General features: G+C 40.6%; 1 protein-coding gene across 2 annotated transcripts in view; it reads left to right on the top strand.

Annotated features, from left to right (window-relative positions):
- The window catches only part of PLAA (phospholipase A2 activating protein), a 58,422-nt gene that overhangs the window by 18,928 nt on the left and 26,659 nt on the right, over window positions 1-12,835 (top strand). For both annotated transcript variants that reach the window (XM_051844876.2, XM_002708046.5), the window contains exons 2-5: window positions 5,261-5,454; window positions 10,128-10,228; window positions 10,316-10,436; window positions 12,313-12,480. In XM_051844876.2, coding sequence (XP_051700836.1) covers window positions 5,283-5,454; window positions 10,128-10,228; window positions 10,316-10,436; window positions 12,313-12,480 — 562 coding nt within the window. In that variant the 5' untranslated portion in view covers window positions 5,261-5,282. The remainder of the gene's footprint in view (window positions 1-5,260; window positions 5,455-10,127; window positions 10,229-10,315; window positions 10,437-12,312; window positions 12,481-12,835) is intronic.

Below are 12,835 nucleotides of genomic sequence, written 5' to 3'. Positions count from 1 at the left end.
CTTCTAACATTGTCAGGACTATCTAAAGGTTGTCTGTTGTAATTTTATCTATCCTGCCATTAAACTTTTACATGTTTTGTAGAATTGTGTTAGGTTGACAAGAGTTTAAGTTGCTGGAGTGCTTGCATTTTCAAGCAACGTTTAGTTGAAATGATCTTCTATTTGAAAACTAATTCTTGTCTTTTAACTCATGTTCTTTTAAAAAAACTTATTCATAGATTTATTCAACTAACACTGATGAAGAGCTTGCATTTTGCCAGGCACAAGGCTAGAAAATGAGTGATAAGACAGATAAAATTACTTAATTTGTTATTTGTAACTGCATAGGTTAAAGGATCTCATAGTCACGGAGTGTTAATCTCTTAGCCATCATGAATAGAATGACCCAGCCACACCATTTATTGTTATAAAAAGTGTCTTCAAGGCCAAGATACTGGCAATTTTTATTTCATAGTATATTTATAAAATTAGAGTACCATACAATATTTGGAGCTAAGTAGTAAATGAAGTTTGTTTGCTCGTATACATTATTGATATGGTTCTGGTTCAGCATATTAAGTGTAGAGAGTAGAATGATGGGGGAGTTTTGTTCTAGGGAGATGGAAATAGTTCTGTTCTAGAGTGGACTAAGTCTTTCACAAAATCCCATTGAAAACCCAGAAAGTCTCTCTGGACCCTCTGAAGTCCCTTCAGAATAGAGACATTAATTTTTGGGTTGTGCACTGACTTGAGACAGCCAACATGCCCTTGTATCAGACTCCTTCTGTCTTCAGATTTCTCAAGTCTGTCACAACTTCTAAGTTTTGAGGTATGGCTCCAGCAACTTTGCCTTATATTGCTTAGCCTTTTAAAAACTACCCATATTTGAATCATATTTTCAGATTTAAGATCATGCCTTGAATCTTTCCTGAGCATGTCCTGAGGCTGAAGTGACATCTGGATTACGTAAACATTTAGAATTTTGGGTCCCCCTTCAAACAGTTCTGGGGTTTGTTAAGAAATCAATTCCCTTCCCACTGTGCTTCCATTTCCCTTTCTCAAAGTAAAATTTTCATTGAACTTCTCTTTTTAGCATTTTACATCTATATATACATATATTGTTTTTAGGGGTGTGTGTGTGTATAGAAACAGTGTTTATTTTAGGCACTGTTAGTTCTAAGATCGAATATGAGAATGTAGCTCTCTTTCTGCCTTTTACCTAATCACATATATGCAAAGGTATTTTTAAAAGTTTGGGGGTGGGGTGGGGTGGGATTTAGGGGAGTATTTAGCCTAGTCATTAGTTTGCCCATGTACCATTTCTGCATACTTGGGTTTGATACTGGACTCTTGCTCCAGACTCCAGCTTCCTGCTAATGCAGACCCTGGGAGGCATCTATAATGGCTCAAGTAATTTCCTCCCTGCCACCAAGCTGTGGGCTGCTGGCTTGTGAGCCAGCAGGTGGGAGCTCTGTTTCTCTGTTTGAGAGGCTCTCTGCCTCTCAAATTAATAAATTTTTTTAGTGTTTGTGGAAAATTGAAATTAAAATGCAAGCTTAGAAAGTTTTTTTTTTTTTTTTTTTTGACAGGCAGAGTTAGAGACAGAGAGAAAGGTCTTCCTTCCGTTGGTTCACTCCCCAAATGGCCACCATGGCAGGCGCTGCTCCAAAACTTTGAATGAGAAATCTGCTTATGATCCTATTGAGATTGCTTGTGTATGATGAATTATTTCTTTCTCATTGCTTTCAAGATTCTTTGTTTCTGCGTTTTCTTAAGTTGGATTATATTGGGTCTCATTATGGAACTCGTTGAGTTTATTTTAATTGGAGTTAAGTGAGCTTCATCAAATTTAGAGTGTCTTTATTTAGAGTGTCTTTAAGCCATTATTTCATTGAATATTGTGTTTCAGTATTCTGGAATTGGCACAGTATTGTGTTGATTGTTTCATATGTCAAACAAGTCCCTTAGGCTGTGTTCACTGTTTTTCTACCTTTTTTCTTGCTTTTGATGATTTACAGTGTCCTATTTTCAAATTCACTGATTTGTTTTCTTCTGCCTACTCAGATCTGCCTTTCAATCTACCTTGTAAACTTTTCATGTCAGTTATTGTATCTTTTTTTAGTTCTAAGGTTTCCGTTTTTAGGCATTTGATCTCTATATTAATATTTCTATTTTGTTCATTGTTTTCTAGACTTTCTCCACATTTACCTTTAGTTGTTTGAGCATCTTTTTTTATTATTATTATTTTTTGACAGGCACAGTGGACAGTGAGAGAGACAGAGAGAAAGGTCTTCCTTTGCCATTGGTTCACCCTCCAATGGCCGCTGCAGCCGGCACACCGCACTGATCCAGTGGCAGGAACCAGGTACTTCTCCTGGTCTCCCATGGGGTGCAGGGCCCAAGCACTTGGGCCATCCTCCACTGCACTCCCTGGCCACAGCAGAGAGCTGGCCTGGAAGAGGGGCAACCGGGACAGAATCCGGCACCCCGACCGGGACTAGAACCCGGGGTGTGCCGGCGCCGCAAGGCGGAGGATTAGCCTAGTGAGCCGTGGCACTGGCCTGTTTGAGCATCTTTAAGACAGTTGTGTTAAAGACTTTCTCTAGTAAATCTGCAATTAGGTATTTTTCATGGACAGTTTGTTTTTTTTTTTTTTTTTTTTTTGAACAGGCCATGCTTTCCTGTTTATTTATGTGTTCTGTATTTGTTGTTTTTGTTAAAAATTGGATGTTGAATCTAATATGATGACTGTGGAAACTAGATTTTCCCCTTTTTCCAGGGGGATTTTTCCTGTTATTATGTTTTTTATTTGTCCGTTATTGTAGGGTGACTGTGCCAAAGATCATCTTCTCAGGCCTTTTTTGAGCTTGTACTTTTCCTTGAGCATGCATGTTCGCTTTCTGATTTCTCTGCATATGCAGTTCTTTTTGAACGTCCCAGTCTTTATGTCTGACTCGAGAGAAAGAAGAAAAAGAAAAGTGAAGGGGTGAGGATAATGGGTGGCAGAAGTTTGTTGCAGGAGATGAAATGCTGCTTGGGCATATTGGAGTGTCTGGATTCAAGTCCCACTTCTGCTTCCAGTTCCAGTTTCCTGTTCATGCACACTTTGGGAGGCAACAGATAATCACTCAGGGGTCCCTGCCACCCACATAGGAGATGTGGGTTGGATTTGGGCTCCTGGCTTTGACCTAGTCCAGCCTTGGCTTTCGCTGGCATTTGAGGAGTAAACCAGTAGGTAGGGAATCTGTGTTTCTGTCATTCAGCCTTTCAAATAAAAAATGATGATAAGTAAAAATTTTAAACCCTGGAAGTCACTTCAGTTGGAGAGATAAGCGCTGACAACCATGAGAGAGGGTATAGTAACAGTGCTGCCTGCCTCTCTTTGTACCTCCAAGGTCAGAGTAGCAATAAGTTGTCAGAGAACAGATCCCTGATATTTGGAGGACAGGATCCTTATTGCCTAACCTAGCTCCTGCACATACATACAAGCTGCTCCAGTGACATGTGCATGTCTGCCTGCCATGGAGCTGAGATAAGAGGTACCGTGGTAAGAACTGAAATTATTCAAAGTTAACTCAGATTTACAGACCAAACTTTGTCCTGGACATTGCAAGCTTTCAGTTGACTTCAGAGATTCAAAATTTTATCAGACAGATAATACCAGTGCAATTGTGGCGAAGTAGGGCAACAGATTCTTGATGCTTCTTTTCTCTCAACAGAATCTTTGCCAGTTCTTGACCTTTTTGGGGATTTATGGCTAAATTGATTCTTCCCTGCTGCCTATGTAAAACTCATTTTTTTCCCAGATCGCCTAAGGCCTTCACTACTTTTCTGTCAGTTTTCACTATGCAAAGTTGTTTTCTTTTTTTCTTTTTTTTATGATGCTCCTTGGCCTTGTGGATTTATACACACACACACACACACACACACACAAGGTTTTAATGGGAGTTGGGAAGGTAGTGAAAATAGATAAAAGATAAGACTCCTAGGCAAAGACTGAACACACTCATCTCTTTATGTGCTTGTATTGTATTCTTCAACCATAATGCAAACTCCTTGATTTAATTTATGGACATAGCTCTTGATATCCCTCTTAGCAGCTGACGTACTGCTTTCCATGTAGTCTGTCATCATCTATTCTTTGGCTTGTTAGTAAGGCAGTGATGTTAAATAATTGATACATAGAACAAACTGGTAATCATTCTAATCCAGAGGCAATTTTCAATGTACTGTGTCCCTAGAGTAGCCATCTCTTTTTTGTTATTGTTGTTTAGAGCAGCCATTTATATATCCCCATATTAGTTCCTTTTCTGCATATTGAGAATGATCAATATTCTAGCAACTTAGATACACTATATTAATTGGTACTGAGTTAATGATTCATAGTGTGAAAATGTACTCACTACATTTAAGGCATATTGATAATGGATTTTATTGCTACTATTGTTAGAGAAGTGGAAAGAGAGAGACAGAGAACTCTTCATCCACTTATTCACAGTCCAAATAGCCTCAATAATTGGTCCTGGGCTGGACCAAAGCCAGGCGCCAGGGATTCAGTCCAGGTCTCCCACAAAGGTGGCAGGGAACCAACCTCTTTAGCCTCTACATTCCAGGACTTGAATTAGCAGGAAACTGGAACTGGGAATGGAGGCAGGTATTGAATCCCGGCACTCCAATATGGATCTGCTAGGCTGAAACTCTTGTGGGCCCCCTGCCCCCCGCCCAAATTCTGTTAGCTTAATTGTGTATATGTTTCACTTCAGAGGGATTTCTCCATCCACGTCTTCCGGGTAATTGCAGGGACTCAAGGACTTGGGACAACTTTCACTGCTTTCCTAGACACATTGCAGGAAGCTGCCACAGAAATCGAGCAGCCAGGACTCCAACTTGCACCCACAAGAGCTGATGGCATTGTAGGCAGTGGTTAACCCGCTACACTATGCCAGCCCCTGCAGTAAGGGTTTCTTGGGATAGCAATCACTGATGAATGAATAGTAACGAAGATGAAGAATGAGAAAAAGACACTCACAGTATTTGTTTCCCTGCCTTTCCTACTTATTAATACTTTCTGTTAATTGACATTTTTGTCAAAAAGAAGTAGTAAACAGACTTTATCTAATCTGATGTAATCCTCCATACATTTAATTTAAAACAATGGATTCATAAAAATAGTATGTACTTGTTCATCTAAGACACTAAATAAAAATGATCCTTTGATGTGTTATGTCCTAGTTTAAGGGAGGGAACAAATGCCTATCTATTAATTATCTTACCTTTTTAGTCCTAACAGGGGCTTTACAGAAATGCACTGTATGAGTGGCCACTCCAACTTTGTATCTTGTGTATGCATCATACCTTCAAGTGACACATACCCTCATGGACTAATTGCCACTGGAGGAAATGACCACAATATATGTATCTTCTCACTGGACAGTCCATTGCCACTTTATATTCTAAAAGGTCACAAAAATACTGGTAAGTATAACATTTTGGTGTTTTTCTGTTTGGACTTTTGTCCTTTTGAAAATAAAATCCACATATCCATCTTCTCAAGTTGTTATGTTTGCTTCAGCTGTAGCTTTAGTGGAAAATTTTTGGTGGGCCTATCTTAGATCTGTAAAGTCCCTTTGTTTTTTCTGTTGTTGTTGGTAAAGGTTGACATGCTTATGCAGGCAAAAAATAAGGTGTTTAGTTATGGAAGAAAGAGAATGCATAACTTTAATGTACTTCATGATTTTGGTTTTCAGCTGTTTTGTACAAGAACTCCATTTACTAAGGAAAATTAAGTATATTTCTTTGTCGCTCCCCGTCTTCGTGGAGGAGCAACACAGGACCCTGCGCTGTTCTTTCGTCTGCTCGGCCCTCCCCGGGTTTGCTGCTGGTTCTTCCCGGGTTGGCTACTATCCCTTCCACCTCCGTGGAAGGGCAGTTCCCCCTGGCCGCATTCCCCACTTCCGCAGGGGAGCGGCACACCGCCGGCCGGCTTTCTCGGGGGCTGCACGGGTTCCCTTAGATGTTCCCCATAGATGTTCCTGGTGCATGCCGTCTCTCTCCTCCTTTATAGTCCTCCTCCGCCAATCCCAACTCGGCTGCCCACACGCCGAGTACGCTGCTCTCCAATCAGGAGCAAGTCCTACAGTTTATTAGCTGAACTGGAGGCAGCTGTGCGGAAGCTGTTTACTTCTCTCCCAGCGCCATATTGTGGGAGAGCAGATGCATAGAATAAGTCTTAATTCGAGTAACTTAGTCTAGTCCGGATTGCTCCCCACATTTCTTCATCCTTTATTATGGCTGTATACATGTACCAAATCAAAGACCCAGAAGGAATGTGTTTAGGTCTCTGCTGTCATTATTGAAGAGGGTTTAATACTTAGGAATATAGTTTTTTTTAAGATTTACTTACTGAGGCCGGCGCCGCGGCTCACTAGGCTAATCCTCCGCCTAGCGGCGCCGGCACACCGGGTTCTAGTCCCGGTCGGGGCACCGGATTCTGTCCCGGTTGCCCCTCTTCCAGGCCAGCCCTCTGCTGTGGCCCGGGAGTGCAGTGGAGGATGGCCCAGGTGCTTGGGCCCTGCACCCCATGGGAGACCAGGAAAAGCACCTGGCTCCTGGCTCCTGCCATCGGATCAGCGCGGTGCGCCGGCCACATCGCGCTGGCCGCGGCGGCCATTGGAGGGTGAACCAACGGCAAAGGAAGACCTTTCTCTCTGTCTCTCTCTCTCTCACTGTCCACTCTGCCTGTCAAAAAAAAAAAAATAAATAAAATTAAAAAAAAAAAAAAGATTTACTTACTGAGAGGCAGAGTTACACAGAGACAGGACAAGACAGAGAGAGCAGTCTTCCATCCATTGTTCCACTCCCCAAATGGCCTCCATGGCTGGAACTGGGCCAACCTGCAGCCAGGAGCCAGGAACAACTTCTGGGTCTCCCACTTGGGTGCAGGGGTCCAAGTACTTGGGACATCTTCTACTGCTTTTCCGGGCCATCAGCAGGGAGCTGGATCAGAAGTGGAGCATCTGGGACTCAACTGGCACCAATATGGGATGTCTGTACTGCAGGCAGATGCTTAAGCTACTATGCCATAGCACCATACCTGAATATTGTTTTCTGTGATTTGTATATATTCCTAATTCTGTGATAATTCTGGGTTTGTATATGGAATAACAGCTTTTAATTATAGAAGTACATGCTTAATTAGTGCAGTATATAAGCTTCTTATGTATCTGGGATACTTTGGGACATGTCCCATAAACACTTTAAACTTAATTCCTCTAAAGAATTTGGAAAGTGTGTGTGTTTGTGTATATCTATGCATGTATGTGTGTGTGTGTATCATCTTTAATACACAATGATAGAAATTTTAAAGACATCTATTTGTGAAAGTCACTTAAAATTTTGGAATAGAGTAGGTAACAAGTAAGAGGAATGTTAATTTAAATATCATAATGCATATTTAGCTTTAAATTATATTCTTTAGGAAAGATTGGGTTTTTTGTTTGTTTGCTTGTTTGTTTTTAAAGATTTTTATTTATTTATTTGAGAGGTAGAGTTACAGACAGTAAGTGAGAGAGACAGAGAGAAAGGTCTTCCTTCCATTGGTTCACTCCCTTAATGGCTGCAGCTGCTGGAGCTGCGCTGATCCAAAGCCAGCAGCCAGGTGTTTCTTCCCAGTCTCCCACTTAGGTGCAGGGGCCCAAGCACTTGGGCCATCTTCTACTACTTTCCCAGGCCACAATAGAGAGCTAGATTGGAAGAGGAGCAGCCGGAACTAGAACTGGCACCCATATGGGATGCTGGCGCCGTAGGCAGAGAATTAACCTGTGCCATGGCACCAGCCCCAGGAAAGATTGTTTTTCCTAAAGTTAATGACCCTTTTTTCCCCTCATTTCCATAACTTTCTGTGTACTTGTAGCTCATTTTTTTGCATCTGTTGCAGTAAGTCTAAGAAATACTTATACTTACCAGATCTCAGTCACATAACACAGAGTGAGTGTTTCTCATTCATTCTACTTTGGATTAGAAGGGGGACTTTGCTTATCAGGGATTTGGCCTTCTTCTCTACGTGTAGTCAGTCATTCCAGCAATGAAAGAACACATGGTTAGTACACTGGCTCATTAAAAAAAAAAAAATATATATATATATATATATTATTTGATTTCATGTACTTTAAAGGCAGAGAGAGCTCTTCCATCCTCTGGTTAACCCCCAAATGCCTGCAACAGCTGAGACTGGGTCAGTACTTGAACCAGTACTCTGATATGGGATGTGGGCTTCCCAAGCCACAGCTTGACCCACTAAGCCACAGTCCCTACCCCTGTGCACTGGCTTTGAAAGAGTATGTTTCGGGTCAGCATTGTGGTGTGGTGGGTTGGGCCACTGCCTACAACGCCAGCATCCCATATGGGAGCTGATTTCTGATCCAGCTCTATTGGTGTGCCTAGGAATGTAGTAGAGTATGGCCCAAGCGCTTGGGCCCCCATACCCACGTGGGAGATCTGAGTGAAGCTCCAGGCTCCTGGATTTGGTCTGACCCAGCCCAAGCCATTGTGGCCATTTCTGGGGAGTGAACCTGCAGATGGATGATCTCTCTATCTCTCCTCTCTCTGTAACTCTGCCTTTCAAATACAATAAGTCTTTTTAAAAAATGGGGTATTGTGAAAATGTGAGCTACCATGTGGACTACCAACAAATGAAGCTATCATGGCTGTACGTAACTTCAAATGGTGGAGGAAAGTACCATCTTTCTATGTATTTGGAAAGGGAGAGCTACCACAATGTGTGTTCTGGTTACCAATCATTGAGCTCCTCTTCCTGCTACAGGCAAAATATACCCTCCCACCTCCCAATATGAAACAATTCAAAAGCCCCATCTAGTTATAGAACCAAGCCCAAAGTTAAGAATATGCGGGTTAGGCATAGTATTGTAACCATCAGGGAGGTGCTGCTCAGGTGTTTCTACATCAGGTCCAGGTATATTTCCTTTTAAATTAAGAGATGTATGGACCGGCGCCGTGGCTCACTAGGCTAATCCTCCGCCTTGCGGCACTGGCACACCGGGTTCTGGTCCCGATCAGGATTCTGTCCCGGTTGCCTCTCTTCCAGGCCAGCTCTCTGCTGTGGCCAGGGAGTGCAGTGGAGGATAGCCCAAGTGCTTGGGCCCTGCACCCCATGGGAGACCAGGATAAGTACCTGGCTCCTGCCATCAGATAAGTGCGGTACACCGGCCGCAGCGCGCCAGCCGTGGTGGCCATTGGAGGGTGAACCAACGGCAAAGGAAGACCTTTCTCTCTGTCTCTCTCTCTCTCTCTCTCACTGTCCACTCTGCCTGTCAAAAAAAAAAAAAAAAAAAAAAAAAAAGTGTGGACTATCACCCATACGCAGTATACAGTTGTGGAAAAGGATAGCATAATTAGAGCAAACACTCCGATTCAGAAAAGGGGACAGCACAAGAAAGCATTCTCTGATCTAGCCGTTCTGAAATCCAAATGAGTGGCTGTTTCAAGGACTTTGTCCTCTCAAATGGAAAGATTTTTGCGAACAGTTCTCTCTGGTCTCACGAAAGAAGTTCCCAGTTCATTTTTTTATGGCCCTGCTTTGACCTTCTGGGGCATTCTTCCTTTTCTAAGATAATGTTTTATATTTACAGTGTTTATAATGTGGAATTTTACATTAAGGTAATAAGTTTAATTAACCATTCCATTACTATTGAACGTTTATGTTGGATCTAGGTTTGTTGGTTTTTTGTGTGTTTTTGTGTCATTTTAATGAGAGTGGCCTTAATTATATCTATTTCAAAATAATTTCTGTTGTCTCCTTATTGTACTTTCTTAAATCTATAAGGGATTGTGCATTCCCACTTAGTCCTGCTCCCTTATTTTACAGAGTGGGAGTCCGAGGTTAAATATTATCCTAGTGGTCACTTAGCATGTAAGTTACACGGCTTGGCTTTGTACCCAGGCAGTCTGGTGTCAGTCTGTGCTCTTGACCACTACACTCTTCAGTGTCTCCATTGAGTTAAGTCTTAATTGGCTAAGGTACTGCCACTTGCCAGAGTGTTTTTACCATAGCAATTCTTATTAATAACTTGTTGCAGAGTTGAGCGTTTTTCTATGTGAAAATGTGTTAACTAATGACTTTCCCCCTGCAGTTTGTAGTCTTTCATCTGGGAAATTTGGAACATTACTTAGTGGCTCATGGGACACCACTGCTAAAGTCTGGCTGAATGACAAATGCATGATGACCTTACAGGTACAGTGTTTCTCTGTGAATATTCTACATAAAAATTAAATATGGCAGTTTCGTGGCAAGTGAAATTGATACTGATTTTACTCACAGGGTCATACAGCTGCAGTATGGGCAGTAAAGATCTTACCTGAACAGGGCTTAATGTTGACTGGATCAGCAGACAAGACTATTAAACTGTGGAAGGCTGGAAGATGTGAGCGAACTTTTTCAGGTATGGTTGGGACAAGTAACTTTTGTAATATTGCTTATTTGCTCAGATGATTTTTTTTACTCAGATTTTAGAGGCTTGAAAATGGTATTTCAAAAACATCAATATATTTGAGCTATTTGTTTCGGGTGAATGCAATTTTCCTGTCAGAGTGAATATATATTTTTAAAAAGTGTGGTGTAGTGGGTAAAAGCCTCTGCCTGCAACGCCACCCTGCATCCTACACAAATGCTGCTTCGTTCCCCAGTGCTTCATTTCCAATCCAGCTCCAGGCTGGTGTGCTTGGGAAGGCAGCAAAGGGTGGCCCAAGTACTTGGGCCCCTGCCACTCATATGGGAGACACCAGGGAAGCTCCTGGCTCCTGGCTTTAGTCTGGCTCAATCCTGGTTGTTGTAGCCATTTGGGGAGTAAACCAGCAGATGGAAGATTTCCCCCTCCCCCTCCCTAACTCTGCCTTTCAAATAAATAAATCTTTAAGAAAAAAGTTATTGTGAAACCTCTCATGAAACCAGGTGTAGACTAATGGATGGCTATCTGGTAAGTTACAGTGTGTATATGTGTTTTTCCATTATATTTATATAATATGTATATAATTTTTGATATAGAGATATTTTCTGTCATTGTTAACGCATTCAGCCTGAAATTTTAAGCATAAATAATCCATACTTATTTTGGGTTAGTTCAGTGTTATCTTCACATATAGTGGGACACATCATTAATTTCTTTATACTGAAACACATTGTGTAATAACAAATTTGTGGATTTTGGTAGGTAGCCTCTTTAAACCTCAGTGATTAAATAATACCAACACTAAAGTATCTTCTGTTAAATATTAATAGCACTAATTTATTTGTGGGACACTTAGGATTTTGGTCTGAGTTTTTATTGTTTTTAACATTTTCTCCTTAAAATTTCATCACCATTCTGGATAATCCTTCATGAGTCCCTTTGTAGAGAGTTTAAAATCTGTGTAGATAGAAAATGGATAACAAGTTATAACTAAGTATTATGCTGTGCTTTTTTTTTTATCAGTATGTACAATATATATTTATCAAGTGAGAATTAAACCGTGCTAACAATCAACAAATGTTGAAAATGGGAGTTGTTTTTTTTTTTTTTTAAGATTGATTTATTTATTTGAAAGGCAGAAATATGGAGAGAGAGAGAGAGAGAAATCTTCCATCCACTCTTTCATTCCTCAAATGGCTGCAATGGCCAGGGATGGGCCAGGCTGAATCCTGGAGCCAGGGGTTCTTCCTGGTCTCGCACATGGGTATAAGGGCCCAAGAACATGGGCCATCTTCTGCTGCTTTCCCAGGCCATAAGCAGAGAGTTGGGTCGGAAAAGGAGTAGCCAGGATAGGAACTGGTGCACGTAAGCCACACGTGGAGGCTTAGCCCATCACACCACAGCACTGGCCCTGAAAGTGGGAGTTTTGGCTTCTGTTCTCCTTTATTAGATTACAAGGTTCAAAAAATGTCTTGTCCTTAAATGTACTGAATATTTACTCTTTGTTATGAATTTCTGTTAAATATTGTGAATCTTATGAAGTATTTTTGCTATTGGAAATAAAAATTGAAAATGAATTTTCAGATGAAAATGAAGAATTGTTGGTATCAAAGTACTATTTTTAGAGGGCTTTAGGCAATTGTTTTGAGAGGATGGGATGTTTATAAAATCATTTCTCAAGATTATTGATAAAAAATATGGTAAAGCTAAAGTACAAATTTTGGTTACCAGATTTTGCCATAGAAAAAAAATGAAACTTCTCTAATTTGAAAAAGCAAGTTTATGATGTTTTTTAATGTTTATAAACTGCACAGAGCCTTCAAAGACATGACTCATTTTATTGCTTGGCATTATTCTTTTTGTAACCCAGGACATGAAGACTGTGTAAGAGGTTTGGCAATTTTGAGCGAAACACAGTTTCTTTCCTGTGCAAATGATGCTAGTATTAGAAGGTGGCAAATCACTGGCGAGTGTCTAGAAGTATATTATGGACATACAAATTATATTTATAGCATATCTGTCTTTCCGAATTGTAGAGGTAAGATTATCTTGTGTAATGTGTTTAGAAATTTATATTTAGCATTATTCTGTCTCATCTTTGAGATGCAGGAGGAAGACTGATTACTTCTGACAGTGTATTTATCTGTGACTTGAATAATTTAGTAACTTTATTTGCTAACTATCATTTTCCAAATAAAGAAAATTGTATGGCCATGCTATAATTATAAATATATATAATTATATAATATATTAATTCACATTAGATGGTTGTGTTTTTAAAAGTCCTTGGGTCTCTGAGGAAAGATTATGTAATTTATTTGTTAAAGATATGAGATGTAAGGAACAAAATGGATTTAAAATGTGATTTTGAAGTTATGTAGGGTATAAGTTAA

This window comes from Oryctolagus cuniculus, chromosome 1 (genome assembly GCF_964237555.1).
Source record: "Oryctolagus cuniculus chromosome 1, mOryCun1.1, whole genome shotgun sequence".
NCBI classification, from domain to species: Eukaryota; Metazoa; Chordata; class Mammalia; order Lagomorpha; family Leporidae; genus Oryctolagus; species Oryctolagus cuniculus.
The sequence above is the reverse complement of the archived record's forward strand: the minus strand, read 5'-3'. Positions and strand labels throughout refer to the sequence as shown.